Here is a 20,052-nt window from a genome sequence, read left to right as displayed (position 1 = left end):
GTAATAGGGGGACAAAGAAATGGAGGATGAATTTAATAAGTAATCAGTCTTCACTGTGGAAAACACTAGCAGTGTGCCAAAGGTCCGTGAGTGTCAGGGAGCAGGAGTGAGTGCCATTGCTATTACAAAGGAAAAAGTTCAAACTGAAAAGACAAAGTGGTTAAGTCACCTGGACTACATTCCAGAGTTCTGAAAGAGGTTGCTAAAGAGAGCAGATCCGTTGGTTATGATCTTTCAAGAATCATTTGATTCTGGCATGGTTCCAGAGAACTGGAAAATTGCAATTGTCACTCCACTCTTTAAGAAGGGAAGAAGGCAAAAGAAAGGAAAGTTAGCCTGACCTCAATGGTTGGGTAAGTGTTGAAGTCCACTGTTATGGACGAGGTTTCAGGGTACCTGGAGACCAATGATAAAATAAGTCAAAGTCAGCATGGTTTCTGTAAAGAGAAAATCTTGCCTGACAAATCTGTTAGCGATCTTTGAGGAAGTAACAAGCAGGGCGGACAAAGGAGAGAGAGTGGATGTCATTTTCTTGGATTTTCAAAAGGCACTTAATTACATGATGCTGCTTAACAAGATAAAATCCCATGACATTATAGAAAAGATACTGGCATGGATAGAGGAATGGCTGACAGGCAGGGGGCAACAAGTGGGAATAAACAGTTGTTTCTGGTTGGTTGTCAGTGACTAGTGATGTTCCTCAGGGGGTCAGTATTGATACCACTTCTTTTCACATTGTTTGTCAGTGATTTGGATAATGGAATTGATGGCTTTGTGGCAAAGTTTGCAGATGATACCAAGAAAGGTGAAAGGGTAGGTAGTGATGAGGAAGCAATGCAATTGCAACAGAACTTAGACAAATTGGAAGAACGGGCAAGAATGTGGCAGATGAAATACAGTAGTAAGAAATGTATGATAATGCATTTTGGCAGGAAACAAAAAAGTGCAGACTATGTAGAGCAATCACTTTATATGACAATTCAACTTTTACAACTTGCTCCATCCTCCAGCAATTTCTCTCAGACAGTTGAATGCCCCCTTTGTGGCACAAACAGTACAGCAGCTTCTCCAACATAAAAATCTAGGCAGACAACTTTTCTTTAACTCACACGCTGGCCCTCGGTCTGTGTGAAAGCATACATCACCTTCTGAAACTCACTTGAAGTACATTTCGAACAAACAGGCTCTGCCACAGGAGTATTAGTCCTTCCTCCTCGAGCCATTCATCTGTACAAAGTACCTTGTGCAACAGAGATGGCATCCTCAGCCATCTTCCTCCCTGTCTCCTCCCAGCTCCAGCCAGAAAGACCTCAAACCACACCAGTGTCCCTCACAAAAACCTCTCCACCCAGCGTTCTCTAGAACCTTTTCACAATTCCACCATCCTGATTGGTTGACACCACATTCCCAAGTTGAACAACAAAGCCTCTTATTTCAGCTCAAAACCAGAGTGAAAGCAGAATAGACTGCTCTTACAGAACTGCTAAGATGAAATGCCTACAACATAGCAATAAAAATCTTAACTAGGGTGCTACACTTGTTTCACTCCAAGCTCCTAATACAGCCCCCTTTAGTGTTAACTTACTAATTATAAAAACACACCAGAATAAAATTCAATTATTAGGAGACTGAAACAATTACTTTTTTTAAAATTCTGCTCTCACGAGTTATTTCAGCTGCTTAAAAATCTGAAGCGCATCAGATCAGAAAACATGCTCCTCTGTATCCATTCTTATATTCTTCAACTGACATCCTTAAGTAGCCTCTTTTATTATTGATTGTCCCTCTACCCAGAGGGCAATGATCAATATTTTTGACCACCAAGGTTGGTGAAAGTCAACTCTCATTTAATTTGTTTGCAGCAAAGCATCACATATTTACCAAATGTAAATATATTTGGACAAATTCTATGAATCTCAACTTTGAAGGATTTGGTTTTAAAATGAAATTGTAAAACCCCTGCCAATCTTTCCTCCTTTTCAAATTGGCTAGTAACTTGATTCTTCTCACATAATCATATATTCTTACATGCTGAACACCAAACAATAATCCACACCAAACCCAAACCAGGAATATAAAATCCATGGGAATACTCAACCTGCCCTCTTTGTGTGCTTTGTTTTGAATATTTAAAAGTAGAAGTTGAATTTCCTGGCGAAGCAAATCTTTGATTGCAGGAGATTCTGGTAGCACCGCATGTGAGTGACAGGAAGTCAATCTGCTTGTTTTCATCGATTGCCAGATTTCCCACAGCATAGCCACCTGAAATTTAGATACATATGAAAAACTATAGGCGGGTTAAAAACCTTACAGCAGTATCCAATTAATAAACTATGGAGTAAGAAACTACTGAGACACCAGACACCATAAATTTGAACTTAACCACCAGTTCATTTATGCAATCCATTAGGGTTAGTAACACAAGGCCTGGTGTCCGTATTCTGTAATATATTCTTCAGTTCATGGTCTGTTTTTGACATCTGATTTATTGGAAACTGGTGCCACGAAATTAGTTGGTTTCTCTGTCAATGTGGTTAAAACAGAAATGCTAATATGTTATGTTGTAAATTGTAATCTCGTCTAAGGAATTCACATGATCATGTACAAGTTAACATGACCTACAACTACTTGAATCTAAAAGGAGATTAAAACCTTTATACACTTCACAAATGACAAACCACTCACAGCAAATTGTTAGTTGTTTCATAAGTAAAAGCATGATTTCATGCAACATATTACTGTGCTACTGAAGAGAAGTGGTGTCAAGCCATTGTGACAAGCAGAATTTAATTGTTGGATCTGAGAGCTGTGCAGAAATAAAGTGTTTATAGGATTTTAATTGTATCCCCATTAACAGCAAAATTCAAGTAACAGGCATCTGCTTTTTATCCCCTAAAGCTTAATTGCCAAGATTAATTGCAATTAATTTTTTTAAGAACATGCAGATGTCATAATCTGAATTAAACAAAACCAGAAAATGATGGAATTACTCAGGTGAGACAGCATCTGTAGAAAGAAACGGAAACAATCCTCGTTTTAGATTGGAGACATTTTTTCCAGTATTTTCCATTTTTATTTATGGTCACAGCTGTGTTTCTAAATCAAGAAATCTCCTGGCTCATTTGCCAATAAGGTAAAGGATTCAGGCAACTGGAGGTCTACAGCAGTGGTCCCCAACCACCGGGCCACAAGGAAACGATATGACTTGGTGATACGAAACCATATGAGTCAGCTGCACCTTTCCTCACTCCGTCATGCCCACTGTTGAACTTGAATGCACGCGAGGTCATCAATCACCTAAATGCAGTGATACCCTAGCGCCAGGGATCACTATTTGGCCTCAGGTAACTAGCCGCCTCACAGGGCCAGCGAGAAGTGCCATTGCTACTGCCTGGAGCGCGAACAGATGGACGCCGCCTCTAAACCTGTTTAGCACACCGAATGCTCGTGGGGAACCCAGTGCTAAAATATTCGCAGACGACCTAATTTGCGCTCAGGGTTTCGTAAGTAGCAGAGCAGCTACCTCGCTGCGATCTACTGAAAGTCATCCCTTGAGCCAAACTTTTGTCAGCCGATAGATCCTATCCTATCTCCTCGCTCAATCGGTCACTCTCTCTGGACTGCGACCGCCTCAGCCCCAGTACGGGGACCTCCGGCCCTTACCTTGTCCTCTCACTGGTGTGTTGCAATGATTTTATATGTTCATACAAGGAAAATATGCACTGTGTTTAATATCCAAACTTTACTTAAAATGTCATGATGCTATTGACTTATAAGTGAGTTATAATTGACTTATCGCTATATTCATGCGAGGAAAATAAGCACTGTGTGTTTAATATTAAATTCGTTAGATAACCCCTTTTAGAAATGAAATTGAGTGTATTAGCTACTTATAAGTGATTTATAGTTGACTTACCACCTATATTCCGGTCGTGATTAGCACCCCCCACCCCCCCGTTGGCTGGTCTGCAAGAATATTGTCAATACTAAACCGGTCTGCGGTGCAAAAAAAGGTTGGTGACCCCTGGTCTACAGTGGCAGAATGGTGCTATGGAAAGGGGACACAAAGGGATTTTTGGGATACTCATTTCCAAATAATTAAAAGTCACAACATGAATAAATAGGCCTATAAACAATTAATACGCAAGACCATAAGACACAGAAGCGGAAGTAGGCCATTCAGCCCATCAAGTCTTCTCTGCCATTTCATCATGTCTGATTTATTATCCCTTTCAACTCCATTCTCCTGCCTTCTGCCCATAACTTCTGATGCCCTGACTAACCAAGAATATATCAACCTCTGCTTTAAATATTCTCAATGACTTGGCCTCAACAGCTATCTGTGGCAATGAATCCCCTCTGATGCACTGCCCTCTGGCTAAAGAAATTACTTGTCATCTCTATTCTAAATGAATGTCCCTCTATTCTCAGGTTGTGTTCTCTGGATCAAGACTCACCCACTATAGGAAACATCCTCTCCATATCCACTCTGTCTAGACCAGTGTTTTCCAACCTTTTTAGCCCAATGGCCCCCTAAAGCACTTACATACTTGCCAAATCCCCCACCCCCGAGGCACAATATGCTTTTTGGCATCCTCATGGTGCAAAACAATATCTACCATATGCTAAGATGAGAAAAATTATTCTTCCTTATATTATTATTTGTCTCTAAAGCTAGCTTACACAGTACCTGTGTGCTGTACTTGTGCACTGAGCTTGATGGTTTTTAGCAAGAGCTGAAATATCTGGTTCACACTGTGAGAGCAAAAGCCTAAGCTCCCCACCCGTAACAACATCCAAACAGTTTCTGTTTTTGAGAGTATATGGTTCACTGCACTGAAGCCTTTTTCAACAAAGTTAGAGTATGGAAATGTGAAGAGCAGTGTGGCTCTTCTCCAAAGACCAGGAAACTTCATATGACAGTGTAGCCAAATACCACAAAAGCCGACATATTTGAAAAGCATTTCTTCTTCTTCATCATTCTGAATTTTGATCATTTTTTCTTTCAAGCTCTCTTCCTGTTCTCTTCCACCTTGCAAAGAAATGGGTTAATTACCCAGACCAAAATTTCCAGATTGTTCAAATCCTTGAATCAATTCTGAAAATCCTTCTTCAGTGAGTGCAGGTGTAAGCAGTACTCTTGCAAATCAATGTCTGTGAAAGAGAATGCCATTCCTTCCACTCAGGGAAACTGTGATAACGTTCTTTTCTCAATGTTTTACTTACACATTTCAGATTTTCCAACAAAAGTAAACACTGCACTTTTTGCCTGGATTAAATTTAAATTCTCATCTTGCAGTATCATATTTAGATGCTCATTTTGTCATGCAGATCATCCAGGTATGCCACATCTCTACAAAGAAATTCAATCTTGTTTCCCCAAGCTCTTGTCAACTTTGAGCAAAAATTCAACCAGTGTCAAAAAAAAATTAAAGAAACGTTTTAAGCAGCAGTGTTTTGACAGTAAACACACTTCTGTGTGAAAAGCATTCAAACTCTTCTTCGATATCTTGGCATAACTGGTGAAATATTCTGTTATGTAATGGTTGAGTTTTAATTTTGTTGATTGCTGATATTACAACAGTCATGCTTGAAAAATGTCACTGGCTAAGTTTTTTTGCTGCGAGATTTTGATGATGAATTACACAATGGATTGCAAACAGACTTGGAATTTCTGTTTACATAAGTGCCACTAAACCAGCATGGCAACCTGTCATATATGATTTTCCATCTGTTGCACAAGAGATTATGTTCCTAACCAGAATACTTATATCCTCAATATACTTTTTAAACATCATAGATTGATTCTCCATTGATATTTGTTTTTAACTTTTTACAAAAGAGAATCTCTTCATAATCTTTTCCATTTTGATAAACTGTACATATGCCATTAGCAATGCCTTGTTGGGTCACACGATTGACTCAGCTAGTTGTATCCCAAATTCTGTTTTGTGTGGCTCTGTGCATTGTTGATACTCAATTACTTCACTCATTTTGTAAATACGATGAGCCACAGAGTTATTACCCGGAGGAATTGATTTTAAAATGCTGGTATCCATTTTGAGAATAGTGGTCAGCACTTCTGATACAGGACGCATTATTAATCTTTCATCAATTCTATGAGATTTTCAACACTTTGCTATCATTTTGGAAATATTCTAAGAAGCAATGAGACCACTATCAAGGTCATTTTTAGCTTTCTTAGCAAGTGACTCGAAATTGCAATGCTTTTCAAACTCTTTCATCTTCTGGAAATGAGTAATACTATAAGTAGCCTTTTTGGGGTGTCTTTTACAGAAGTGCTCCTGCAATCTTGCTGGCTTCATTATACAGTACAGTATTACAAATAACACAGATAAACTGTTGCTGATCTAATGAGAACAGAATGAAACCGTACTCGAGGTATGTGATATTGTATTGATGCACTTTCTGTAGTTTCTGTTTCTTAACAATATTGAAATTCAAGGCTTCTCTGCCTTCAGATTCAGAGATCGTGCCATACATATTTATCCATCATTAACGGGGCTAAATTAAAATAAAAAAATTAACACAAACTGGGAATGCCTATTGGATGTTGATGATGGCAGCAACATGACTTGGATGGAACGATGGGAGCAGCACACAAAGGAATGGCGAGGCAATGATGCAAATGATCGCAAAAGCAAAAATTACATTGACAAGGATTCAGATACGATCTGAATGTTAGCTGGGAATCAGCTGGTGTTCGGCAAGCTACCTTTGTACTATTCTAGTCAGCGTGATCAGATAAGGTCGCCTAATTCCCAAAGATGGTTCTTAACCGAATATTTGAAGCAGAGGTTACTTGAAACACTTTGAGGAATTCTCAGGGTTGGCAGGTTCACTGATTGGCTTTCTTTCATCGTTTGATTCCAGCCAGCACTTTTCTCATTGTGCAACCTGTTTTCTGTAGATCTGTAGAGAAAGTTGAGAGGGTGTACTTGACTTACCAACTGTTAGATTGCATGAACTCGTTCCGTGATGTGAGTGAAGGGGAACTGTTGGATACCCTGGTTACTAATTTATGCATCTGCAATAACATCTGTTTGGTTGGTAAAGTCAGATGAGATTGCCAAATTTCAGACACGTTGTGACGACAAGTGCTCACTGCCTGCAGAGCTATGGTTCTTTCTGCGTTCCAGTGCCTCATCTTTTTTTGGAATTGCTTGATCTACTTACGGTCGGTCAGGTCTCGCATCTCAGGTTAGGGTGCTGCTTACCATCCCCCCCCCCCAAACAACCTTGAACAGACCCCGACAACTTCTATTTTCCCTAACACCCCCTTCATACACAAAACCGCCCCCATTGGGAATCACTGGTCCAGGCTATTCAATATTCAGCAGGTTTCATTATGATCACCCCTTATTTTTCTAAACTCCAAATATTTTCTGTTTAGAAGATAGTATACATTTTTTATTCCTTCTATCAAAGTGCATGACCATACACTTCCCAACACTGTATTCCATCTGCCTCTTCTTTGCTTATTTTCTCAATCAGTCCAAGTTCTTCTGCAGACTTTTTTCATGTTCTAGATAAAAGCATCTGCAATTTTATTTCTTCATTTTCTCATTTTCCCAGTTCTGACAAAGGGTCTTGAACCTAATCTTTAACTCCATTTCTCTTCCCTAAAATGCAACCACATGTGCTGTTTGTTTTCAGCATGTTGTATTTAGATTTCAGATTGCCAGTTTCTGTAGTATTTTACTTTTCATCAACTGATATGGTCATAGTTTAAATATTGTCTAATTCATTGCAAAACAATTTTAAGTAAAGGGTTTACTTAAGGATTTAGAAATATAAAGTCTAGAAAATTTTACATCTGGACTTAAGTTCCAATCAAACCGCGACAAAGAAAGCCAAGTTAAAAATACTTATGTGGTAACAGGCTTAACAAACATCAAGTAAAATTCAAGAAAGAAATCTAGCAGACTATTCAACAGAGACAGATAAATGGACCAAACAGTGCATCATTTCCAAAGCAAGATGCTGAAACTTTATAGATTATATCATTCCTGATACAGCAATAGAATACTTTACAGTTTCAAAATGTACTTTAATGTTCAGAAAGGCAATAAAATGCTCATTGTCAACAAGACTGTATTTCACTTGGATGGGAACTGACAAACATGTTCTTGCCATGCACTCCATTTTTCTTTACATTCTTCATACCCCTTGCACTTTATGCTTGGGGTTAAATAACTCTATAGGTACATTTGCAGATTCTTTATGCTCTGCTTAAAAAATAGGAATGGTGTAAGCCAAACCCTCTGTCAAGCTTATCTCCCATTTCCTTAGATCACAGTTCATCCATTATTGTTTCATATTTCTTGAAATCTTTACAACTAATCAGTCTTTAAATGCATAATCTTCATTTAACATTTTGTATCATAGAAATTTGCTGTACAGGAGGCCATTCAGACATGCTCATCCATGCTAGCCAAAACATAGACAAATGCTTTCCAGGACATCGGAAATGTCCTCCTTTTTCAAAGAATGGGGCTTCCCTTCCTCCACCACTGATGCTGCCCTCACCCACATCTCTTCCATTTCCCTGGCATCCGCACTCACATCTTCCCGCTGCCTTAATAGGGATGGAGTTCCTCTAATCCTCACCTACTACCATGAACCATTGCATCCAACACATCTTTCTCTGCAACATCTGCCATCTTCAATGGGACCCTACACCAAACACACCTCTTGCAACTCCCCCTCCACACTCTCTGCTTTCTACTGGGAACACTCCCTCTGTGATTCCCTTGTCTGTTAATCCCTCCCCACTAATCTCCCTCCTGGCACTTATCCCTGCAAGTGGAAAAAATGCTACACCTGCCCATTTACCTTCTCTCTCACCTCCATATCTGTTGGGGTCGTCTACTGTATCCAGTGCTCCCGATGCTGATTCCTCTACATTGGCAAGACGTGACAGAGATTGGGGTCAGCTTAGTCGAACCCTTACGTTCCATCCGTACAAAGTAGGATTTCCTGGTGGCCAACAATCTCAATTCCAATTTCCATTCCGACACAATGAGGCCACTCTCAGATTAAAATAGCAACACCTTTTATTTGGTCTAGGTAGCCTCCAATCTGATGGCATGAACATCAATTTATCCAACTACTGCTAAATTTTCCCCTCCCACTTTACTCTTTTCTCCCCAACTGCCTACTACCTTCCTTTGGTGCCCCTCCTCCTTCCCTTTCATCCATGGTCCACTTTCCTCTCTTACCAAATCCCTTCTTCTCCAAACCGTTTACTTTTTCCACCTATCACCTCCCAGCTTCTAACTTCATACCCCACCCCCACGTACCTTCTAGCTTGTACTACTTCTCTCCCCCCACCCCCACCACTTTCTTATTTTGGCATCTTCTCCCTTCCTTTCTATTCCTGATGAAGGGTCTCGGCCCAAAACATTGACTGTTTGCTTATTTCCATAGATGCTGCATGACCTGCTGAGCCTCCAGCATTTTGTGTAGGTTACTTAACTAATCTGACTTCTCTTCACCTTGTTTACAACACTCTACTGTAGCTCACAGCTCTTTAAGTGCTCATTGAAGTACATTCCTTCACCTTATTTTCTTATTTATATATTTTATAAAAACATATTTCTTTTTTAGTTTAAGATATTAAGGGTCAAGTATTACCCTTGTTTCTGAGCAGTTCAGGCTCAGTACTGAAGTATTCCTCTTCTTTCTTGTCAACTGTTGGTCTTGAGTTGTCTCTGCCCAGATACTAAATCGTTATTCTGTTCTGTTTTTACAACAATCTTTCAGAATGCTGGAAGTCCCCAAATCTTAATTGATTCAATCAGTCACAGGGAAATATGAAATTGCTCATTACAATTTCCCCATGTCAGCCTCAGGACCACACTTTTGCCACATAAGCATTTCACTGTTTTTAGCCTTAGCCTCTAGTTATTTCTTATGACCATAGTCTTCTGTCTGCTCTTTTTGAGCTTGGATAACAAAGAGATGCTTCAAAGCATTCCCATCATTTCTTAACTCAATACCACCATACCTCTGTTGTTTTGTGGATTACAATTTGTTGAAGCCAACTAACTCCCTAGCCAAAACTGAAATGTCCAGCTTCAATGACAGCTTAATTACCATAGTTGATTTCTCTATGACTTGATTACTCTAATTATGAATCAGGAATTATTTTGAGAAGTACAGTATGGATATAGGTCCTTTAGCCCAATTAATCCATTCCGAAAGTGGTGCCCACCCAGTTACTCCCAATTTCCTACATAGTTTGTGAACCTTGTACAATTTTCTCTATTTCTGCATAAATATGACTTAAAATGCATTAAGATCTTCATGCAAATCCTGAAGCTAGATAATGAGAAACCCAATTAAATAAATAACAAATATTATACTTATTCATTCATTTATTGAGAAAAATAACCAATATTATATATATTTGTTGGAAAAAGTATGTGAACCTTTGCTTTCAGTAACTGATGTGACCCCCTTGTACAGCAATAACTTCAAACAAATGTTTCCAGTAACCGTTGATCAGTCCTGCACATCAGCTTGGAGGAATTTTAGGCCATTCCTCCTTACAAAACTGCTTCAACTCTGGGATGTTGGTGGGTTTCCTTGCATAAACTGCTTGCTTCAGATCTTTCCACAACATTTCCATAGGATTAAGATCAGGACTGACTCGGCCATTCCAAAACACAAATTTTCTTTTCTAAACTATTCTGTTGTTGACTTACTCTTGTCTTTCAGATCATTGTCTTGTTGCATTATCCAACTTCAATTAAGCTTCAGGTGTCAGACTGCTACCCTAACATTCTTCTGTAAAATGCCTTGATACAATTTTGAATTCATTGTTTCCTGAGTGACTGCAAGCTATCCAGGATTTGAGGCAGCAAAGCAGCCCCAAACCATGATGCTCCTTCCACCATACTTCACAGCTGGGATGGGACTATGGTGTTGATGTACAGTGCCCTTTATCCTCCAAACATAGCAATGTGCATTTCTGCCAAAAATTTCAACTTTTGCTTCATTTGTCCACAGAACATTGTCCCAGAAGCATTGTAGAACATCCAGGTGGCTTTTTGCAAATTGAGATGTGCAGCAATGTTTTTTTTTGGAGAGCCTTGGTGTCCTTCCACAGACACCATTCTTGGTTAGTTTAGGACAGATGATCAGAGACTTTAGTATGTTCTTGAGATTTCTGCAAGTCCTTTTCTATTACCCTTGCATTCTTTTTCATCTCCTTCAGCATTGCATGTTGTGCTCTTGATGTGATCTTTGCAAGATGTCCACTTCAAGGGAGAGTAGCAACAGTACTGAGATTCCTCCATTTGTAGACAATTTCACTTACTGTGGATTGATGAACATGCAGGTCTTTTGAAATACTTTTGTAGCCTTTTCCAACTTCGTGCATCTCTACAATTCTTCTTCTAAGGTCTGTCAGAAGTTGTTTTGATTGATAAATGGTGTACATAAACAGATCTTTCTTGAGAAGAGCAGGCTCTGTCAGTAACCTGACTTTGTAGGTGTCTTTTTTTATATATAAGGCACGGCACCTCTACAACCCTTACCTCAAATCTCATCCTATTGACTGGAACACCTGATTCCAAACAGCTTTTGTAGAAGACATTACCCCAGAGGTTCACTTTTCTCCAACAACTTCATGCAATATTGGATCATTTTTCTCAATAAATGAATGAAAAATAATGTTTTTTGTGTTATTTATTTAATTGGGTTGTCTTTATCTAGGTTTAAGACACGTGAAGATATGATCACATTTTGGATCATAATTATGCAAAAATAAAGAAAATTCTACAGGATTCACAAACTTTCTGGCATCAATGTAGCTGCTTACTATGCTTCCTAGAGGTCAGTGTGTACAGTGTGTTCCCTGGGGATTATATTGGTATGACTTTCAAAGCTTCTCTTAGTACTACACTATTTGAATAAATTCTTTATCATTGGTTAATTCTTATGTTCAAATTTGAATAGAATTTTCCTGATCTATGGATATAAAAGAGCTGACCATGAGGTCAGCACCATCCTAGTCTATTAGCTTTTTGTCTTTCCCTGCACTTAGTAGGCCCAAGTAGAAATTGTTTCAATTTCTCTTTGTTCTAACAATGCTTAATAAAACAATTGTGAAGCAACAAGTTCTGTGCCTCTTTCCTGACTTCTGAAAGAACTTTAGATTAAAACATCAGAATCCAACAATTGCAATAATCAGCAAGCACAGCAAAGTTTAAGGACTTGGAACAATCGTAGACAAAGTGGAATTTTTATCGTGCAACAAAAGTGAGAACTTCCTGTGTTCCAACTTGTCTGAGAAAGCTTAATAATGGGTTCAATGTAATCAGATAGGAGTTAGGAGTGAAGAACTGCTTCATTGTTATTTTTTTTAAAAAGATCTAGAAAAAAAGAAATACAAGCTGGTAGAGCTACAAGCAAGCCAGTAGAGTGCAGATTAAATATGTAAGCTAGTGGAGCATAAATGTGTGCAAGCTAGCAAGAAAAAACTTAAAATTTTGGTTGCAATCTATTAACACTTCGAGATCACAGTCAAAGTATTATAAAGTATGTACAAATTAAGATCAAATTAAAACTATGGCCAAAATCGCAAAACCCGCTAAGAGCTCTTAACTGAATAAGACATCTCAGTTTGATAAAATTAATGACAAAGTCTGGATGTAATATACCAACAATGTTAAGTTTATTAAAATCCAGAGAATCGCTGAAAGAAAAGAAAAGCCTGGAATGATTACCACCGATGTAAAGACCGCATATTCAGTTTGGTCTAATATACAAGCAAATTAAAAGGTTGACGAGGTGAGTAAAGACTTCTACTACGGTAATTGAAAGAGATGCAAAACTTGTGATAAACAGCATAACATAGTACAAAAATAGCATGATATAGGCAGTAAAATATCTTAAGAGCAAATCTCTGCATTAACCAAATGAGCAAAAGAACAACTCAGTAGTTTAACCAAAGTGCACCATATGAAGCTCAGAAGCAAACTGAAACAACATGGAGAAACTAAACAGGAACTTCACGGATACAGTCCTGCTAGTGACGAGTCCAGTGACAATTCTCATGACAATGCATTAAAAATCCCTGACGTGGTTAATCTACTTACCCTGTATGTTTGTGAAACACATGATGGCAGTCTTAAGAACATAGAGAGAGACAGCATCATTTTGGTTATTATTCTGCCAAAGGTCTGTACATTGATGGCTCCTAATGATTGAGAGATGAATTTAAATGGTTGCTTCTGAAACTGAAGTGCTGGTACCAGGAAGCATGGCTCCTGGTACCTCTGCTCAACAGGCAAAACCAAAAGCTTTGATTGAAGCCCATAAATTGGTAAAAGGAAGATCAACTAATACAGTGGCACCCCGGTCAAAATTTCTGTTACTGTGAATAGCTAAGCGAGTAAAAGATGACTTGATTTCCAAAAGGCAGAAAGTTAATGATGACACATTTCTTTAATATTTTAAGCAAGGTTACTTTTTTTATTTCCATCTTTTACAGTTTGAAAATAACAAAAAAGGAAAAGGGCCTGAAGCAAAAGTTTGGGCACCCTGCACGGTCAGTACTTAGTAACACCCCCTTTGGCAAGTATCACAGCTTATAAATGCTTTCTGTAGCCAGTTAAGAGTCTTTCAATTCTTGTTAGGGAGATTTTTGCCCATTCTTCCTTGCAAAAGGCTTCTAGTTCTGTGAGATTCTCGGGCCATCTTGCATACACTGCTCTTTTGAGGTCTATCCATAGATTTGTGATGATGTTTAAGTTGGGGGACTGTGAGGGACATGGCAAACCTTTAGCTTGCACCTCTTGAGGTAGTCCACTGTGGATTTTGAGGTGTGTTTAGGATCATTATCCTGTTGTAGAAGCCATCCTCTTTTCATCTTCAGCTTTTTTTTTTATACAGACGGTGTGACGTCTGCTTCCAGAATTTGCTGGTATTTAATTAAATTCATTCTTCCTTCTACCAGTGAAATGTTCCCCGTGCCACTAGCTGCAACACAAGCCCAAAGCATGATCGATCCACCCCCGTGCTTAACAGTTGGAGAGGTTTCCTTTCATGAAATTCTGCGCCCTTTTTTCTCCAAGCATACCTTTGCTCATTGTAGCCAAAATGTTCTATTTTAACTTCATCAGTCCACAGGACTTGTTTCCAAAATGCATCAGGCTTGTTTAGATGTTCCTTTGCAAACTTCTGACGCTGAATTTTATGGTGAGGACGCAGGAAAGGTTTACTTCGGATGACTCTTCCATGAAGGTCATATTTGTGCAGGTGTCTCTGCACAGTAGAACAGTGCACCACCACTCTAGAGTCTGCTAAATCTTTCTGAAGGTCTTTTGCAGTCAAACAGGAGTTTTGATTTGCCTTTCTAGCAATCCTACTAGCAGTTCTCTTGGAAAGTTTTCTTGGTCTTCCAGACCTCAACTTGACCTCCACCATTTGTGTTAACTGCCATTTCTTAATTACATTACGAATGGCTATCTGAAAACACTTTGCTATCTTCTTATAGCCTTCTCTTGCTTCGTGGGCATCATTTACTTTAATTTTCAGAGTGCTAGGCAGCTGCTTCGAGGAGCCCATGGCTGCTGATTGTTGGGACAAGGTTTGAGGAGTCAGGGTATTTATAAAGCTTTGAAATTTGCATCACCTGGCCTTTCCTAACGATGACTGTGAACAAGCCATAGCCCTAACAAGCTAATTAAGGTCTGAGACCTTGGTAAAAGTTATCTGAGAGCTCAAATCTCTTGGGGTGCCCAAACTTTTGCATGGTGCTCCTTTCCTTTTTTTTTTCCCCACTCTGAAGTTGTACAAAACAAAAAATAGTACACTAATCTTGCTTAAAATGTTGAAAAGAATGTTTCATCTTTAACTTTATGACTTTTGGAGATCAGTTCATCTTCTACACTTAACTATTCACAGTAACAGAAATTTTGACCATGGGTGCCCAAACTTTTGCATGCCACTGTATCTACACAATTCTCAATATGCTTTTGGAGTTGTTCAAATTTTTGGAAACATAGATAAAATGAGGGTATCTTTCAGCTGTAGAGAAACCAATTACTGTTACTACGCCAACTAGTACAAGTGTTATGTACCCCTAGGGTTCATATTTTCTATGGACAACCACTTTAAAATGGCGGGAGAATGATACTGGCTTTTGGACACTGTTTGTGCTGCTAATGAGAGAGAGAAGAAGAGGGGGGACACCCAGCGCAGATGACAGAGAGAGAGACACACACACATAATTTAGTATTATGGCTTCTTCACTGATTATTTACCTTTGCTACAAGGACACTCTTCTTTGCTCGTTAACATTCTTGCTGAGACAGCAAGGAGTGGCCCAGTTTGATGGACATGGTCAGTTGATGGATGGCTGGTACCCCAGCAGGGGGGATAAAAGGCAAGTCTGTTGAGACACAGGCAGACATGCCATGGGACACTGAAAGAGCATTGTGCACCCACAGGAAGGTGGGGGCTTGGAGGGTCGATTCGGGGGAATCGATCAGAGGCTCACAGTGTGTGAAGGCAGACCAGTGGGGGCTTGTGTGTGTGTGTGTGTCCACCCTCGCCTGGGTGACGGGCTCACCACTGAAGAACGGTCTGGCCGGGAACGGAGGGGTCACAGTCGGTGACCGCAACAGCACAACAGAACATGAAGACAGTGGAAGGTTTGCCTGCTGCAACTGCTCATCTCTCGCTCGCTCTCTCTCTCTCTCCCCACCCACCCCCAACGGTACCACAGCAACTACCTCGACTTAAACTGAACTGAACTCTGCATCATCTTAAGACTATTCATTTACCCCTAGACTTTGAAAGAGCTTGGTTTTGATTCCTATTTCCACATTCCTGTATATATCATTGCTAACCTGTTTTATATGTATATTTTCATTTTATTGTACTGTATTACTTAGTTTACTAATAAACACTTTTAGTTACAGTACCACCAGACTCCAACATATCATTCCATTTCTGCTGGTTTGGTAACCTGGTCACGGGGTACGTGACACAAGGAATTATAGATGTCATGCAACAGCTGGAGGTTGCTGTATTAAAATGTAAAAGCCACTTCAAAATGACTACAATGGAAAGCCATGGAAATATATTTTCAGATTTAACAGCAAAAAGGACAGCACAGAAAGAAATAAAAGTACCACTAAGAACATATGCAATGAACCCAACAAATGGAAGTATGAAAACAAAGTTGAAATCTATAACACATAAAAACATACAAGATATTTAAGGGATGCAAGTTCAATGCTCTAACAAGGAAAAATAGCTCTGGATGGAGAATGGTGAGAGGTTAAAAAGTGATGGAGCATGGAGGTATGGCACTAGTTAGACTAGTAGCTCTATGTTGCTTTCTTATCTAGCACACACTGGAATGCAAAAGATGATCAATGGATTCTCCCAATGGTGGTGGATCCAAATATTAGGCCACAAGCTTGAAAAACATCTGAAAGATACATGACATGCCAGAAAACAAATCCTGGAGCAGCAAAGAAGTTATCACAATTAAGTGCTCCTGCCCCACCTATTCCATTTTTACACTTACAAATGGACTATATTACATTATCAAAGTGTCAAAGATATTCAGGTGTACTAGACATAATCGACAAGTTTTCAAGATGGGTGGAAGCAAGAAAAGCCACTGCCACATACACAGCAAAAACTCTGATCAAGGACCAACTTCCTAGAAGGGGATTGCCATGTCACATTGACTCTGAACAAGGAGCATATTTCACTGGGTCTGTTTGTCCGGAATTAAGTTGATTGATGAACATTGAATGGGCTTTTCACTGTCCATATCACTCAGAGTCATCAGGACAAGTCAAATAAATGAAAGGAAGCATCAAACAACAGCTAAGAATCATGAGGTAGGTGTATCATGGCCTACAGCTCTTCCTATAGTCTTACAGAGCATCAGAGCAAACCCAACAAGAAAACTAAACTAAATCCAGGGTAATAACAGGGGTGCCTGCCCTACGTCACTGCCAAGACCTTCGATCTCAGAGAGGCTGATATACACATTAACACAGACAGTTTAGTTAACTATTGTGTGAAATTAAATCAAACTGTAAAGACTGTCTCTCAACAGGTTTCTGCCACTTGGAGTGATCCAATACACCCTGATTCCTGGTGAGTGGGTCCTGATTAAGAATTCACATAAGGATCCAATTGGAGTGCAAGGGAAAGGTCCTTATTTATTTATTTAGAGATAGAGCGAGAAGTAGGCGCCTTCAGCCTTTAAGCTGTGCTACCAACAGCCTACCGATTTAACCCTAGCCTAATCATGGGACAATTTACAATGACCAATTAACCTACTAACCGGTAGGTTTTAGGAAACCGGAGCACCCAGAGGAAACCAAAACATTCCAAGGAGAGGACTTATGAGCAGTCATTTATAAGCAGCATTTTGGAATACAATTGCCCAATTAGGGAGAACCAGCATGGCATTTTTGCAGGGCAAGTCGTATCCTACTAACTTGATTTGAATTTTTTGATGATGTGACGAGGCTGGTTGATGAAGGTAGAGCTGTAGGCAACATGCACATGGATTTCTGTAAGAAATTTTACATGGTCCCTCATGGGAGGCTCATCCAGAAGATTAAGATTCATGAGATCCATGGTGAATTGGCCATATGTATTCAGGACTGGCTTGTCTATAGAAGACAGAGGATGATTGTTAAAGAGACTTATTCTAGCTGGAGGTCTGTGATTATCAGTGCCTGCAGGGATCTGTACTGTGACCTCTGCTGTTTGTGATGTATATAAATGACATGAACGAAAATAAGATCAATGTGTTAGTAAGTCTGCAGCTGATACAAAGATTGGTGGTGCTATAGACAGTATAGATGACTTGCAAAGAATACAGTGGGATGTAGATCAGTTTCAGATATGGGCAGAGAAATAAGACCACAAGACAGAAGCAGATTTAGGTCATTCAGCCCATCGAGTCTGCTCTGACATTTCATCATCAACAAAATTAAAGCTCATCCATAAAATAGCACAGTATTTCGCCAGTTATGCCAAGATATCGATGAAGAGCTTGAAAGCTTGCCTATTCATACTGAAGTGCATTGGTTGTCAAAAGGCTGCTGGTTAAAATGTTTCTTTGATCTTTTTGACACTGTGGTTGAATTTTTGCTCAGCCGACAAGAGCTTGGGAAACAAGGTTGAACGTCTTTGTGGAGATGTTGCATACCAACCTGATCTGTATGACAAAATGAACATTCTAAATATGGAACTGCAGGGTGAGAATTTCAATTTATTCCTGGCAAAAAGTGCAGTGTCCACTCTTATTAGAAATGTATAAGCAAAACATTCAAGAAGAACGTTCTCACGGTTTCTCTGCATGGAAAGTTTGGCACAGATGAAGATTTGTAAGAGTACTGCTTATACCTGCAGTCACTGAAGAAGGATTTTCAGAATCGATTCAAGGATTTGAATGACCTGGAAATTCTGGACTGGGTGGTTAACCCTTTTCTTTGCAAAGTGCAAGAACAGGAAGAGAACTTGCATGAAGAAATTATTGAAATTCAGAATGATGATAAAGCAAAAATGCTTTTCAAAAATGTCAGCTTTTGCGGTCTGTGGCTACACAGTCATATAAAGTTTCTTGGTCTTTCCTGCTCTTCATTACATTTCCATCCTCCTACTTTGTTGAAAGAGGCTTCAGTATAGTGAACCATATAACCACAAATTGCTCAGACATTGTTACACATTGGGGCTTTAGGCTTTTGCAACCACAACCTGAACCAGATATTTCAACTCTTGCTAAAAACTATCAAGTTCAAGGATTGCATTGATATCGAAGCCACTGTACAATGTACAAATACTGTGTAAGCTAGGTTTAAAGACAAATAAAAAATTAAAACAGAATAATTTTTCTTATACTGGCATATGGTAGACATCTTTTTACACTCTGGGGGAGCTGGAAAGTATATTGTGCCTAAGAGGGGTGTTGGCAAGTATGAATGCACTTTAGGGGGGCTTTGACAAGTATGAAAGTGCTTTAGAGAGGTGTTGGGCTACAAAAGGTTGGGGAACACTGGTTTAGAAAAATGACAAATAATCATTTAATATTATAAACAGCTGAAGTTGGTAAATGTGACAATGTTTCTCCTCACAAGGAGGAATGTAAAATCAGGATACACAGTTAGAATAATGCACTGAGCTTTTATGATAAAGTGAGCAATTATTTCTCTCAGATTAAATGAATTTTTGAAATCTGTTCTGGAAAAGGCTATATCATTAAATATATTCTGAGAGATATGATTGGAGAGTCAAGGGTGATGAGGAATGAACAAGGAAGTGGAAATGAGGCCAAAAATCAAACCTGCCATGATCTTATCAAATAGACAGACCAGATTTTGAAGGGCTATTTGACCTGTTTCTGGTCTTTTCTGAATGCTTGAATAACTGTGTTGGTCCTTAAACTCTTCTTCCTATCCTATTACTATTGCATTCATACTGAATTGTAGGCTTTTGGGTTTCTTGCAATTCTATTTTCCCTTTTCCCATTTGATTGTCCTTTTCATCCATCCTCTAAACTATTATTTAGCTTGATTTTCTTACTGCATATGTTATTTATTTTGAGATACAGTGTGGAATAGGCCCTTTAAAGTAATGCTACCAAAAACCTACAGATTTAACCCTAGCCTTATCATGGGAACTACTAACCAGTACGTCTTTGGATTGTGGGAGGAAACCGGAGCACCCAGAGGAAACCAACACATTCCAAGGAGAGGACGCACAAACTCCTTACAGAGGACACCACGACTGAACTCTGAACTCCGACACCCTGAACAGTAATAACATCACGATAAATGCTACGTAACCGTGGCATCCATCAAGTACTGTTATTGACCAACTCAGCAGCGAGAGTAAAAGGTAAAAGTAAGTGGAGACACACCAGCCACTGCAAGTGAACTAAAGTACTAGCCAATGAGGTCAACAGGTGCTGTGGTTTAACACGCTAGTAACTTCTTGGCCCAGTGCCTACACTGCTGGTCTACAGTGAGCAAATCACTAACC

At 39.3% G+C, this 20,052-nt stretch overlaps 1 protein-coding gene across 1 annotated transcript in view; it reads right to left on the bottom strand.

Annotated features, from left to right (window-relative positions):
- Positions 1–20,052, bottom strand: part of ccdc24 (coiled-coil domain containing 24) — a 103,934-nt gene that overhangs the window by 57,690 nt on the left and 26,192 nt on the right. Inside the window, exon 3 of the mRNA XM_073062909.1 lies at positions 2,099–2,262. Within this exon, the coding sequence (XP_072919010.1) occupies positions 2,099–2,262 (164 nt within the window). The remainder of the gene's footprint in view (positions 1–2,098; positions 2,263–20,052) is intronic.

This window comes from Hemitrygon akajei, chromosome 12 (assembly GCF_048418815.1).
Source record: "Hemitrygon akajei chromosome 12, sHemAka1.3, whole genome shotgun sequence".
Classification (NCBI taxonomy): Eukaryota; Metazoa; Chordata; class Chondrichthyes; order Myliobatiformes; family Dasyatidae; genus Hemitrygon; species Hemitrygon akajei.
Note: the sequence above shows the minus strand (reverse complement) of the source record. Positions and strands in the feature narration are given on the sequence as shown.